Source organism: Pelophylax lessonae, assembly GCF_965119305.1.
Source record: "Pelophylax lessonae genome assembly, chromosome: 12".
NCBI classification, from domain to species: Eukaryota; Metazoa; Chordata; class Amphibia; order Anura; family Ranidae; genus Pelophylax; species Pelophylax lessonae.
The window spans coordinates 217,436,650-217,452,767 of NC_138779.1; the positions used below are offsets into that span (position 1 = coordinate 217,436,650).

General features: G+C 41.9%; 1 protein-coding gene across 1 annotated transcript in view; it reads right to left on the minus strand.

Annotated features, from left to right (window-relative positions):
* LOC309569034 (IgGFc-binding protein-like) overlaps window positions 1-16,118 on the minus strand; it is a gene marked incomplete at both ends in the record, with an annotated part of 181,502 nt that overhangs the window by 137,679 nt on the left and 27,705 nt on the right. Inside the window, 4 exons of the mRNA XM_082274795.1 lie at window positions 6,274-6,415; window positions 8,277-8,476; window positions 10,931-11,504; window positions 13,783-14,378. Of these exons, the coding sequence (XP_082130921.1) occupies window positions 6,274-6,415; window positions 8,277-8,476; window positions 10,931-11,504; window positions 13,783-14,378 (1,512 nt within the window). The remainder of the gene's footprint in view (window positions 1-6,273; window positions 6,416-8,276; window positions 8,477-10,930; window positions 11,505-13,782; window positions 14,379-16,118) is intronic.

Genomic DNA, 16,118 nt, shown 5'->3' on the forward strand with positions numbered 1-16,118 from the left:
ACCGCCCACACTGCCAAAACTACCAATACCTGGTCACATGATCATGGGATCACTGTGCTTGATTGGCCAGCAAACTCGCCTGACCTAAATCCCATAGAGCAGTGGTCCTCAACTCCGGTCCTCAGGGCCCACTAACAGGCCAGATTTTAAGTATTACCTTGGGGAGATGCAGACTAGAGTACTGCAATCATTGAGCAGCAAATTATATCACCTGGGATGTATTTCAGTTATCTGAGGACCAGGGTTGAGGACCACTGCCATAGAGAATCTGTGGGGAATTGTCAAGAGGAAGATGAGAGACACCAGACCCAACAATGTAGAAGAGCTCACAGCCAATATCAAAGCAATTTCAATGAGGCTACAGCAGTGCCACAGGCTGATCGCCTCCATGCCACGCCGCATTGATGCAGTAATTCATGCAAAAGGAACCCCGACCGAGTGCATCCTATACTGTACATGGAACTATACTGTACATGGACAGACTTTTCACTAAGACAACATTTCTCTATTACAAATCCTCATTTTTTTTATTGGTCTTTTGTAATATTATGTAATTTAATATAATGTAATAATGTAATGTGTGTAATATTCTATTTTTCTAAAATACTGAATTTTGGGGTGTCACTCGCTGTAAGCCATAATCACCAAAATTTAAAGAAAGAAATGCTTCATATTTATCACTCTGTGTGTAACACATCTATATAAAATATAAGAGTTTCACTTTTTGAATTGAATTACAGAAATAAATTAACTTTTTGATGATTTTCTAATTTTATAAATGATGCTCCTGTATATATCAAACATCATTTAAAATATGTGGAAAGTGGACAACGGACATCCAACTGGGAATATTAGGATGTTTATTGATGTACAACCTTCATAGTCCATAAAGTCCATTATATGCTAAGATGGAACTATGGAGTTTTATTTTTATGTATTGATGAGAATATTCTAATAAGAACCGTGCCATCTCCACATATATAAGAGTGTATGATGATGTGACTATAACCTATTTATCATATCCCCTGAAATGGGTTCAGTCATAATTTTATTGTCTGCTGGCATAATAATAATAATAATAATAATAATAATCTCGTTATGTAGTATGTATTAATCTGACTAGAATTATCCAACATGTAGAATTTGTTTAAGTATGTAAATTATTGTGTTTAGTTACTATATCTATCTATCTATCTATCTATCTATCTATCTATCTATCTATCTATCTATCTATCTATCTATCTATCTATCTATCTATCTATCTATCTATCTATCTATCTATCTATCTATCTATCTATCTATCTATCTATCTATCTATCTATCTATCTATCTACATATATATATATATATATATATATATATATATATATATATATACATTTCATCCAAACTCCTCGAATGTCTAGTCTACAACCGACTGTGCGACCACCTTGCAGAGAATTGCCTCCTTGATCCTCTTCAGTCTGGATTTCGGCCTCAACACTCCACTGAAACTGCACTCCTAAAGCTGACAAGCGATCTGCTAACGGCCAAAACCAATGGACACTATTCTGTACTCCTACTTCTGGACCTTTCTGCTGCCTTTGATACGGTTGACCATCCCCTCCTCCTCAAAAAACTCCATGCCTTTGGTCTCCGTGACTGTACTCTTCACTGGTTATCTTCTTACTTATCCAACCGCACCTTTAGCGTTTCTTACAATTCTACTTCCTCCTCTCCTCTTCCCTTCTCTGTTGGAGTCCCCCAAGGCTCTGTTCTTGGACCCCTCCTATTTTCAATCTACACCTCCTCTCTAGGTCAGTTGATAGCCTCCCACGGCTTCCAATACCATCTCTACGCTGACGATACCCAAATCTACCTATCCACTCCTCAGCTCTCTCCTTCAGTCTCCTCACGCATCACTAATTTACTATCAGATATATCGGTCTGGATGTCTCACCACTTCCTCAAACTAAATCCATCCAAAACCGAACTTATAGTTTTTCCTCCACCGCGTGCCCCTTCCCCTGATTTCTCCGTCAATATCAATGGCAGTACCATCAGCCCATCCCCGCATGCCAAGGTCTTAGGTGTTGTCCTGGACTCTGAACTCTCCTTCAAACCCCACATCCAATCGCTGTCCAAATCTTGCCGCCTCAGCCTCCGCAACATCTCCAAAATACGCCCCTTTCTAACCAAAGACACAACAAAACTCCTAGTTCACTCCCTGGTCATCTCGCGCCTCGACTACTGAAATTACCTCCTCATTGGCTTACCTCTACACAGGCTATCCCCCCTTCAATCCATCATGAATGCTGCCGCCAGACTCGTCCACCTCACCAATCGCTCAGTGTCCGCCGCTCCTCTCTGTCAAGCCCTCCACTGGCTTCCGCTCACCCAACGAATTAAATTCAAAATACTTACAACATCTTACAAAGCAATCCACAGCCTAGCCCCCAGCTACATCACCAGCCTCATCTCAAAATACCAACCTAATCGCTCTCTTCGTTCTTCTCAAAACCTCCTGCTCTTTAGCTCACTCATCACCTCCTCCCATGCTCGCCTCCAGGACTTTTCCAGAGCCTCTCCAATCCTATGGAACTCCTTACCCTTATCTGTCCGATTATCCCCCACTCTATTAGCTTTTAGGCGATCTCTGAAAACCCTCCTCTTCAGAGAAGCCTATCCTACCAACCCTTAACAAATGTACCTCCTTTTCTCCATCAACCCATCCCCCACAGTTATTGCCTTTTGTTTCACTTGACCCTCCCTTCTAGATTGTAAGCTCTAACGAGCAGGGCCCTCTAGTTCCGCCTGTTTTGAACTGTATTGTAACTGTATTGTTTTCCTTCACATTGTAAAGCGCTGCGCAAACTGTTGGCGCTATATAAATCCTGTATAATAATAATAATAATACACAATATATGGATATATATATATATATATATATAGATCATATATGGAAATATATGTACAGTATGTATATATATATATATATATATATATATATATATATATATATATATTCATTTTTATATATATATATATATCTATATATATATATAGATAGATAGATAGATAGATAGATAGATAGATAGATAGATAGATAGATAGATAGATAGATAGATAGATAGATAGATAGATACAGATATATATATATATATATATATATATATATATATACAGTATCTCAAAAAAGTGAGTACACCCTTCACATTTTTGTAAATATTTTATTCTATCTTTTCATGTGACAACACTGAAGAAATGACACTTTGCTACAATGTAAAGTAGTGAGTGTACAGCTTGTATAACAGTGTAAATTTGCTGTTCCCTCAAAGTAACCCAACAAGGCAGTGCTGGAAAATAATGGTGGCCACACAAAATATTGACACTTTGGGCCCAATTTGGACACTGTCACTTAGGGGTGTACTTACTTTTGTTGCCAGTGGTTTAGACATTAATGGCTGGGTGTTGAGTTATTTTGAGGGGACAGTAAATTTACACTGTTATACAAGCTGTACACTCACTACTTTACATTGTAGCAAAGTGTCATTTCTTCAGTGTTGTCACATGAAAAGATAGAATAAAATATTTACAAAAATGTGAGGGGTGTACTTAGTTTTGTGTGAGATACTGTGTATATACAGTATATATATATATATATATATATATATATATATATATATATATATATGTATATATATATATATATCAGTATATATATACAGTGCCTTGCGAAAGTATTCGGCCCCCTTGAACTTTGCGACCTTTTGCCACATTTCAGGCTTCAAACATAAAGATATAAAACTGTAATTTTTTGTGAAGAATCAACAACAAGTGGGACACAATCATGAAGTAGAATGAAATTTATTGGATATTTCAAACTTTGTCAACAAATAAAAAACTGAAAAATTGGGCGTGCAAAATTATTCTATTATTTTCTTTTCTAGTCTATTCTTTTCTATTCTCAAAAAAGCATGGGGATTTCCAGTCACTACTTACCAACCAGCCAGCGACCAATCGCTTTTTTTGCAATATTCTTTTCTATTCTATTTTCTTTTCTAATCTATTTTTTATTCTCTTCGAAAATTCTAATTCAATTACAAAACCATTAGAATTCCAAAAAGATTCAAACTTGAAATCTATTCGAATTTCAAATCTATTATAATTCAAAAACGAATCGAATTAGAAAACTATTTGAATTTGAATTAGAAAACCATTCGAATTTGATTTCAAAACGATTCAAATTCGAATTTTGTCCGAAAATTTTGTTTCGTTATTTTGGATCTGTTTTAAACTTGTTACTATTGTAATTGTATATAGCGAAACATTCATCCAAATTTCAATTTAGAATGATACGAACCACACATGTCTACAGAGAATGCTTTGAATTCATTGAGAGTGAATGATGCCTTTGCCAAGCAAGCGCCATCCTGTGTTCACAATGCAGCAGGGCAGCCAATCATCACAGAACCTGGAAGCTAGGGGAGATCACTAACCAGTGACAGCCTGGGGGGGTGGGGGGGGGGCAAGACCTGCAAGTGTTATTACCTGCAGAAGAAAAATGATTTGGTCTCCTACCATGCCAGACAGAGCTGTGGTATGTGACAAAGCTGTGTAAGGCTGGCTGGGTTCACACGGGTGCAAATTGGATGTGGAGAAACCCAATTCACATGTCAGGAGACTGTGACTGGCTCCTAATGGAGCCAGTTCACACATCTCCAAGACGGCTGCTGAGCAGTTTGCAGAAGGGTCCTGTGCATCCTTTGGTCCATTTCTGGTCCAGATTCAGCCAAAAATGCAGACCAAATTCGGACCTGAAACAGTGAACAGGGACACACCAGACCCAGTGCTGTATTTTGGCCTAGGCCGACAAGGCCCAGGCCTAGGGCAGCACTTTGCAAGGGGGCGTCAAAAAAGCCCCCTCCACCTTAGATTCTATTGGCCACTAGTTGCTAGACCTGCCTCTCTCACCCCCTCTCTCACCTACCCTCTCTCTCTCTCTCACCCCCCTCTCTCTCTCTCTCTCACCCCCCTTTCTCTCTCATCCAGCTCAGACCAGAGGTGCCCCAGCCAGGACCCAAGAGACAAGAGGTCCTATCCGGGATTCAGAGGTGCTCCAGCCAGAAGCCAAGAGACAGGAGGTCTTGCTCAGGGGTCAGAGGTGCCCCAGCCAGCAGCCAAGAGACAGAAAGTCATACCCAGGGGTCACAGGTGCCCCAGCCAGGAGCCAAGAGACAGGGGGTCTCACCCAGGGTTCAGTGGTGCTCCAGCCAGCAGCCAAGAGATAGGGTCACAGGTGCCCCAGTCAGAAGCCAAGGGACAGGAGCTCTCTCCCAGGGGTCAGAGGTTCCCCAACCAGCAGCCAAGAGACAGGAGGTGTTTCCAAGGGGCCAGAGGTGCCCCAGCCAGGATCTGAGAGACAGAAGGTTACACCCAGGGGTCAGAGGTGCCCCAGTAAGCAGAAGAAGAATCCCTATCCAGAGGACAGGATTGGGCCATGCAGCAGATCACTGCAACTGAAGGCTAAGAGAGCCAAGGGAGCTGGGAGAGCTGGACAACACAGTCAGAGGAACTGGTAAGAAGAACTGTTTCGCTGCCAACAAGGGAGCCAGGTTGCTCAGTATTTTGTTTAACTGTTCATATTGATGTGGAAAACCCCTGCTTACCCCCTCCCTAACCCCCCTTTTTTTTTCCCTTCATCCCTTTTGGTCTCCTATATGTTTGCTACATACATATTTTGTTAGCTATTGTTTATATGATGAACCGGGTTGTAAAGGATTTCACTTGAAGCTCTGATAAAAATCGTATGCCAACTGTTGATTACTAGATGTATACCATTCCTGTACTTTGTTACTTCTGTTTGTACCTTAATAAAGTAAAGTTTATGGATGTGGAAAACCCCTGCGTAGGCAACTGATGTCTATATAATTTTTTTTTTTTTTTTTTTAATAAAAGTGGGCTGCCATGCCCTTAAATCTAGTTTTGACTGACGCAACTCATTGGAAAAGCACCTGCCACTTGAGTATAATTTCCCCAATACCACACATCACAAAAGTCTCCTTTCTAAAGGGTTTGTCCAGATGTTTAGGGGTCTCTAAAGAGGACCAAGAACAATAGGTGAAAACAAGGCATCATCTTTTCAAGTGCAGAAAATAGGAACGAAGACACAGTTTAGGAGACTGTAGGCTTGGGCTAAACATAGCCCCATTTATTTTTGAAATCTTGTGGCAATTGCAATGTTCCAAGTTTTACTCTTTTTATGAGGTGTACATCACAAATCAAAACCCTTACCTTTTTTAACGCATTTAACAATTCCATCTTGAATCTTACATTCTTCATCAGCTGCACAGCTTGTGTCTTCACAGATAAGCCCATCCGCCGGGCTACATCTGCAAGCCTGTTTGCAGTCACTGGATAAGACTCTCTCATTGGGCTGTGGAGGTAAAATAGGTTTAAAATAAAATTGCATTTATAAAAAAATATATATATATATGTCACTCTTTTGTAAGGATTACAAGACAACATTGTGTGAAACTGAAGACCTTTGTGCAACATGGACATATTTGACAGAAAAAGGCTAGATGAGAACTGGAACTGTACAATGTTTAAAGCAGGGGTGTAACTACAGGCATTGCAGGGCCCCATGCTCCAGGGGGCCTGTGCGGCTCCCCTGTACAACTGGATATGGGGGGTGGCAGGGGCAGCATGTAGAGAAATCACCGTCCTCTTTTTCCTTCTGTAGCTACAGGAGGTAAATGGAGGAGATTGGTTCCTCTGTATGCTGCCCCCACCACCCCTCCTATCCGGTACACTTGCGTTCTGCTGTCTCTGGGCTCCTGTGTGCTCCCCTGGCCCCCCCCCCACTGTGCTGCCCCCCCCCCCCCCCACTGTGCTTCCTCCCCTCTCCTGCCGGCTGCTGCAGGGGATGTGTCACAATAGAGAACCAGGAAGGGGTCAGTAAATATGTGATTTACCAGCTCCTTCCTTTTCTGAATGGACAGAGTCATAGTCAGTCACATTATAAAAAAATAAAATAAAATGATAAAAAATAATACAATTAAAATACTAAAAAATAAAAACTACTGACACCAGTGGGTGAACTTCCAGGATCGCAAAGGTCACACTTGCAACTGTACCCTGGCATTCCACCTACGTGGCATTTTGATCATATGGTTATGGTTCGCTTGTTTATTAAAATTGTTTGTGTTTCCTGTTTGCTGGTGTTTGGATGGATTTTGGGTTCACTGTAAATACATCTTTCTTAAGGTGATATTAAAGTTGTTTTTTTTTTAAATAACAGACATGTCCTAGTTACCTGCTCTGTGTAATGGTTTTGCACAGAGCAGCCCAGATCCTCCTCTTTTTGGGTCCCACGTCAGTGCTCCTTTCCCTTCCCTCCTGCTGAGTGCACCCAGAGCGAGTCCATTCACACACAGATCTTAGGTTCAGCTCCGCCCCCTGCCTCTCCTGGCTCACTGGCTGTGGTTGACAGCAGTGGCAGCCAATGGCTCCTGCTGCTGTCTCAGCCAATGATGAGTGAGAGTCCCTGGAGAACTGAGGCTCCCGTGCACATTGTTGGATCAAGATGGGGCTCAGGCAGGGGCGTAACTAGAACCTTCAGGTCCCCGGTGCAAGAAACCATGAAGGGCCCCCCAGACCCCTGACCGGTGTCCTTCCCTTAAAGCCTGTGGCTCTTTCCACTGATCCTGGGGCTGTTTACTCTCGTTTTGGGGCCCTTTATTACGGTCCTGCAGCGGAACCCTTTCACAAGTTCTGCAGTGGGCTCCATTCCTGCCATCTTGGGGGCTCCCAAATGATGGTGGAAGGGCATAGGGACTGTTCTGGGCAAAAATCATTAGACAGAACAGGTAAGTATGGCATGTTTATTATTTTTAAAAAAATATACCTTTAGGAACACTTAAAACATACATAGTCTGGTCTCGACTTCTTTAGGGTAGCCACACAGATCTGGCCACCCCTGTTGCTGATTTTGACACCTAAAGGCAGTAACTGAGGATTTATCTCTCCAATGGGGACTCATACTACAGCACAGAACACCTATTTTGGTAAAGCAGGGAAGAGCAAGAACCACTGTTGAGATTTTATCTTCAATGTTCTCTCTGTTGGGGAAATCCCACAGTGGTCATTGGAACAGAAAATTAGATGAATTTTTAAAGGGTACACAGCAATGAGGACCGGAACAGTTTTAACCCTTCCCTAACTTATACAGAAAAAGAGTGTCTAAAACTAAACTCCCAGTCCATATAATGCCAGAACAAAATCAAAGTGCCCACCTGATAATATTTCCCATCCTCAAAGCAGCCACAGTTGTCCATTGAAACACAGTTCTTCCCATCAAAGTAGAAGCCATCATTGCATTCGCAACCCTCGGAGCAAGTGGTGGGGCATTTGGCAAGGTAAGTAACAGCAGCACAAGTTGAGGAGCACACATCAGCACAAACATCGTACTTGCTGTTGGCTGGGCAGGACAATGCTAATATAAGAAGATAACAGTTAGTATATATTGATGTATATAGTCATTGTTGGTTACTAGAATTCATAAAACCTAAAAAATGCACCAAGGATGAGAGAAGGGTTCTCCAAACACTTGAGTTTGCAGGGTGTCCACTGGGTGTTCACCACGATGAGCACCCTGGGATGCAATCCATCGTCAATCACGACGCCCGCCTGACCCGAAAAATAGAAAAAAATAAAAATGCTCTTGTATGCCTGCACTGCGCTTTAACATTTCTTATATAGGCAACGGGTGAGGCCATTCCTGCTCTGTCACCCAGTGGCACCACCTCTTTCTGACATCACGCAGTGCGGGCATAAGGCGGGAGGCCTCCGAGGAGACAAGAGTGTTTTTATGTTTTTCTATTTTTCGGCTTCGGCGGGCGTCATGATTGAGGATGGATTTACATCAAGGGACACTATTTTTTTGTTTTTTAATAAAGGACTTCTCAAAAACTGTTTCTTGTGGTTCTTACTTTTTGACACTTTTTTGCTCATTGGGTAGGGGTACAATATTCCTGATACCCATTCACATAAGGTGGGGGTGGGATCTGGGGGCCCCCTTGTTAACCACTTAAGCCCCGGAAGATTTTACCCCCTTCCTGACCAGGGGGTATTTTGCGATTCGGCACTGCGTGACTTTAACGGACAATTGCGCGGTCGTGCAACGCTGTATCTAAACAAATTTGGCGTCCTTTTTTTCCTACAAACAGAGCTTTCTTTTGGTGGTATTTGATCACCTGTGCGATTTTTTGATCATGCACTATAAACAAAAAAAGAGCGTAAATTTTGCAAAAATAGCAATATTTTTCACATTTTTTTATATGAAATTCCCCCCCAAAAAAATGTAAAAATCAAAATTTTTTAACATTTTCGACCAATTTGTTTTATGCTACCTTTTATGCTATGTTTGATAAAAAAAATCGCAAAAAGTGTATTTTGATTGGTTTGCACAAAAGTTATCGCTTTTACTAACAAAGGGAAAGATTTTTGTCATTTTTGTCGTTTTTTTTTTAACGCGTAATGGCGGCGATCTGCGATTTTTTTTGCGGTACTGCGACATTGCAGCGGACAGATCGGACCCTTGACTGACATTTTTGACACTTTTGGGGGTACCAGTGACATTTCTACAGTAATCAGTGCTATACATATGCACTGTTACTGTAAAAATACACTGGCAGTGAAGGGGTTAACTTTTTTTGAAAGGGAGGGGCTATGTGTGTCCCTAGGGGCGTGCTTTCTACTGTGATTGGCTGTGGCTTCAGATGTATGAACAGTGATCAACGGTTCTACATAGTAGAACCGTATGATCATCCTTCATACACAGGGGAGAATGACAGGCAGCTTGTTTACACAAGCCGCCTGACTTTCTCCCTCTCCCCCGATGATCACAGAGTGACCGGCGGACATCGGGTCTGCCGGTCACACGCGCGGGGGGGTGCGTGACCGTGCGGGAGCGGGAGCGCGCCTCCGGCGGCGCTCGCTCGCTCCCTAGACCCTCACAGGCTAGCGACGTAGACCTTCGTCGCTTTGCCTGTGAGGGGCTGACTGCCGACGTAGATTGGCGTTAGGCAGTCGGCAAGTGGTTAAAGTGGGGTTCCAGATTCCAATAAGCCCCCCACCCGCAGACCCCGACAACCACAGCCCAGGGTTGTCAGGAAGAGGACCTTTTCCCCATCAACATGAGGACAAGGTGCTTTGGATTGGGGGAAAAAGCACCCACCCCCCCCCCCCATGTTGAGGTCAAGTGGCCTGGTATGGTTCAGGAAGGGGGCGCTTGCACGTCCCCTCCCCTTTCCTGACCTGCCGGGCTGCATGCTCAGATAACAGTCTGGTATGGAATTTGGGGGTCCCACGCTGTTTTTTTTTACATTTTGGTGTTGGGTTCTCCTTAAAATTCATACAAGACCCGAACTGGAGGAAGACCCTTTGCTGTTTTTTCTTTATTTTTTTAATAGCCGGGTGACGGCATTTTAAATGGGAGTTAACCCGTTTTTTTTTTTTTTTTTGAGGAATGTAATTTTTGCTGTAGCATGTTTTACAGATGCACCACTTTACAAGCACATTAGGGGACCCCCGGGCATTTTATTTAAAGGAATTTTTCATTTTTATAGTTGCACTTTAAGTATATTTAAAATCACTGCTCCTGAAAAAACTATTGTTTTTTTTTTTTTTTTTTTTTTTTTATTGATACAAATCCCCCAGGGCAGTACCCAGACCCCCATACCCCTTTTATGTCCAATTACTTGCATATAAGCCTTCAAAATGGGCACTTTTGATTTTTTTTCTGTTCAGCTCCCATATACTTCAATGGGGTTCACAGTTGGGGTTAGAACATTTCCCCTGTTCAAGAGTTATACTGCAAACCAGACAAGTGGGTGTTCGGTCTATCCCTAAAATGTACAATGAAGCTCAGGAGCAGTATGAAACTTACGGCAGAAGGCATCAGTTCTCCAAGGCTGAATGGTGACTCCAGCTGCTTGGCATGCAGCAACATAGCTCTGTATGTTCTGGCACAGTATGTCACCTACACTGGCACACAGGTCATAGATACAGTTGTTGATAAAAATATCGGAATTGATGACATTATAGCAAGCACTTAGAGGACCTCCGACCTTCTTCATGAAACCACAGTATTTGTCCGTCTTGAAGATCTCCTTCGTCCTATCGTCACATGGTGGGCATGGTTTGCCCTTACCACCACAACCATCATCACAAGTGACCCCGGCTATCTGGACCTTCCAAGAGGCTCCAAATACAGTAGGATCTGTTACCACATTCTTATTTGGGAGTTGGAAGTCATCTTTTTTATCATCGTTGTAGTTACCACACAAACCACCCAACTGATTCTTGTAGTTTCCTGGGACAGTGACTATCACATGGTAGACCAGGTCATAACTAACCTGAACCCCGAAGTCCGTGTCAATGATCACTCTTATACCGAGTTGGTAGACCCAGATTTTGCCATCATCCAAATTTACTGGGATATTGTTATAAACTCCATTGATCTAAAAAGGAGACATTATTTGTATATATATATATATATTTTTTTTTTTTTCTACAAAACAGTTTGAGCATAGTTACTGTACATTTAATTTATTTGCCTAGATAAGATCTTGATATGCAATTATAAGGGACATCTAGTATTTTCCAGTTCTTTAAAGTAAAACTTCACCTAAAATGGGAGTATTTTGGCTTGGCTGGGGCATGTCACAAGTTCCAGGAGGCTGAGGGACCAGTTCCTATGCGCGGCATGTCTCATGTATACAAAGTGGGCAGCTGGCTGTATATAACAGCAGGATGCCACAGCTGGTTTTCCACAAGCAAGATGGCGGCTCAGAGGACCCGAAGTCTGGCAAGGAACAGGTCTGGGTAATGACAGCGCTGGACTCCTGGAGACTCCAGGAGAGCCAGGAGAGCCGTGAAAGGAGGCGGAAGGGGCAGAGGGGGACGTCTCTTCCCGCTGCTTGTAATAGCAATTGAGCATCTAATAAGCAGCTCAGATTGCTATTACAAAAAGAGCTGACCGTCTGCCCCCAAAAAAACAATATCAGGGTGATGCCTGCAGCTTCAGGCATCATTCCAGTACAGACGCTGCCCCCCCCCCCCCACTGAAAAATGGTCTGGAACAGATCTGGGTAATGACAGCGCTGGACTCCTGGAGACTCCAGGAGAGCCCAGGAGAGCCGTGAAAGGTGGCGGAAGGGGCAGAGGGGGACGTCTCTTCCCGCTGCTTGTAATAGCAATTGAGCATCTAATAAGCAGCTCAGATTGCTATTACAAAAAGAGTTGACCGTCTGCCCCCAAAAAAACAATATCAGGGTGATGCCTGCAGCTTCAGGCTTCATTCCAGTACAGACGCTGCCCCCTCCCCCCCCCCCCCCCCCGAAAAATGCCACCCCAGGGAAACGCTTTATTTGCTTCATGGTAGATACACCCCTGCCTATTGATGTCACAAGGATGTTTACATTCTTTGTGACAGCAATAAAAGTGAATATAAAAAAATGTGTGTATATATATATATATATATATATAAAGAAACAGTGTAAAAATGAAAAAAATTAAATAAATTAACAATAATAAAAAAAAAAAAAAAAAAGTAAAGTGCCTTTGTCCTCCTGTGCTATGCGTTGGTCCCGCACACATGCAAACATCGATTGTCCCACACATATGAGGTATCGCCGTGAGCGTCAGATCTCATGCAGAAATTCTAGTGCTAGACCTCCTCTGTACATCTTAAGTGGTAACCTGTAAAGGCTTTTAAAGCATCGCCTATGGATAACAAAATTTACTACATTTGTCGTCGTTGTGGCAATTTTAAAGTGTGACATGTTTGGTATCTATTTACTCGGCCTGAAATCATCTTTTATATTTTACAAAAAAATTGGGTTATGTATTGTGTTTTTTTTTCCCAAAAATTGCATTTGAAAAATTGCTGGGCAAATACCGTGTGACATAAAAAATTGCAAAACCCACCAATTTATTCTCTAGAGCCTCTGCTTAAAAAAAAAAAATATATATATATATATATAAATAAATATATATATATATATATATATATATATATATATATATATATATATATATATATATATATATATATATATACATATATATATATATATATATATATACATATATATATATATATATATATATACATATATATATATATATATATACATATATATATATATATATATATATATATATATATATATATATATTGTTTGGGGTCCTAAGTAATTTTTTTGCAAAAAAAAAAAAAAAAAATTCAAATGTCTGGTCTTCAAGTGGTTAAAGGAGAGTTTAAGGGACATTTTTAGTGCCCAGGTTTTCTCACTAATGCAGGGCCAGGGGTTCCATGGTAGTCCAGTTGGACAGTTGCAAGGGAGTCTTGAAAAAGAAAAAGGAGGCAGTCAGCACGTGCCAATGACCTGGAGTGGAGTAGTCCACAGCTGGGAGAAATTGTAAAATGTCTGGAAACTTAGACATTGATTTGCTGAGCTCCTGTAGCCTTTGCAGGTACCCTGAAGCAGACGGGAACCCCAAACCCTAATGTGGGACTGCTATATTGGTGGTGAGCCATTCTGTTGGTTTTGTTATATCAGAGTGATGGACTGTTTTTTGCTGAAGAAAAGCTGTTTTTGTTTGGTTTTGAAACAATAAAGGCTGTTTACTTGTACAAGCGGCTAGCTGATCCTGGGCTCTTCAGATTACAATATATAACCCCTAGGAAATTTGGTTTACACATATGCTGCATGGATCATTATTACTATGACTTACCAATATCTGTCCTTGAACATTATACTGAAGAACGAGCTTATAGCCATAGACTTCAAAAGATACTAGTTTGGTAACGGACACTTGCCCGTTGCCCCATTTTTCATTTTTCACATTGATGGTAAAAGGTACCAGATTGTTATTGTTTGTCACGGTCTTGGACAAGGTGTAAGTACAATTGCCTTGGAAGTCAAATGCCTGGCCATCGAATGACATGTAGTGGGGGTCACCAGATGCAGAGCACTGTGCTGAGCCTACTGGCTGGCATTTCTGGACTCCATCGATCACTTTGCACTCTTCGTTGGGCCCGCAGGTGGAAGTTTTGCACTCTACAGTTCCGCCTTCAAGACATACGCACTTTTGGTTGCAGAGGCCTCTGGGGTAAAATACCTCCCCCAACTGGTAGTATGTATTATCGTACGTGCAACCACAGCTGGATATGGGAACACAGTTTCCACCGCTAAGAATAAAGCCATCATCGCATTCACATCCTTCAGAACATGCAAGGTTGCATCCCAATGGAGGAGAGAGAGAGTAACACGTTGAAGCACACCCTGATGCACACACTTCATAGTGGCTGTTCTTTGGGCAGACTAGACCTGGAATTAACAAAATTACAAAACTGTTAGTTATCGGTCTATACTATAACAACATAAATGTGTGGACACCTTTACTTTCAGTTCAAGGCACACCATTAAAACCTTCAAATATGTCTTGGGTGTATTTTTGACATTCTACCTTGATTCCATTAAAGTGGTTTTCAGAATCCTGAAAGACTGGTTAATGATTTTTAATCAGAATGGTCTAAGTTTATCAGTGGTGTACCTCAAGGTTCAGTGTTGAGACCTTTACTTTTTAATATCTCTATAAATTATATTGGGTCTGGGATTAAAAGTACCATTTCAGTCTTTGTAGGTGACACCAAGCTATGCAGTGGAATAACGTCGTTTCAGGATGTCTCCAACTTACAATCTGACCTCAACGCACTGTTTCATTGGGCAACTATGTGGCAAATGAGGTTTAAAGTTGACAAATGTAAAGTTATGGCTTAGGGGGCTAAGAATATGCATGCATCATAGATACTAGGGGGAGTACAACTGGGGGAATCCATAGCGGAGAAGGATCTGGGTGTTCTGGTAGATCATAAGCTTAACCACTTACCGACCGCCCACAGTATATTTACAGTCAGCCCCTCACAGGCTTAGCAACATAGGACTATGTCCCTAGCCTGTGAGGCTCTAGGGGGTGAGCATGCGCCGCCGCAGGCGCGCTTCCGCCCCCGCTCGTTCATGGACCCCCCCGAGCGTGTGACCGGCAGACCCGATGTTCACCGGCCACTCGCGATCGTCCGCTGCAGAGGTAGAAAGGCAGGCGGCTGATGTAAACAAAGCCGCCTGTCATTCTCCCCTGTGTAAGAACAGAGATCACACAGTCCTGCTATGTAGGATCGTATGTCTCTGTTGTTACACAACAAGCCACGCCCCTTTACAGTTAGAAGCACGCCCCTAGGGACACACTTAACCCCTGCATCACCAATAAAGTTAACCCCTTCCCTGCCAGTTTCATTTTTACAGTAACAGTGCATATGTATAGCACTGATTACTGCAGTAATGTCACTGGTACCCCCAAAAGTGTCAAAAATGTCAATCAAGGGTCTTATCTGTCCGCCGCAATGTCGCAGTCCCGCAAAAAAAATCGCAGATCGTTAAAAAAAAAAAAAACAAGAAAAATGACAAAAATCTTTGCCTTAGTTAGTAAACGCAATAACTTTTGCGCAAACCAATCAAAATATGCTTATTGCGATTTTTTTTTTACCAAACATATGTAGCAGAAAACAAATTGGCCTAAAATGTTAAAAAATTTTGATTTTTACATTTTTTTGGGGGAATTTCATATAAAAAATGTGAAAGATATTGTTATTTTTGCAATATTGTCACTCTTTTTTTGTTTATAGCGCATGATCAAAAAATAGCACAGGTGATCAAATACCACCAAAAGAAAGCTCTGTTTGTGGGAAATTTCATTTGGGTACAGCGTTGCACGACCGCGCAATTGTCCGTTAAAGTCACGCAGTGCCGAATCGCAAAATAGGCCCATGTCAGGAAGGGGGTAAAATCTTCCGGGGCTTAAGTGGTTAACAATAGCATGCAATGCCAAGCTGCGTTTTTCCAAAGCAAGCAAAGTCCTCTTTCACATTAAGAGAGGCATGGACTCCAGAGAGAGAGATATAATTTTGCCCCTGTACAAATCATTAGTAAGACCTCATCTGGAATATGCAGTTCAGTTTTGGACACCAGTTCTCAAAAAGGATATCGGGGAACTGGAGAAAGTGCAGAGAA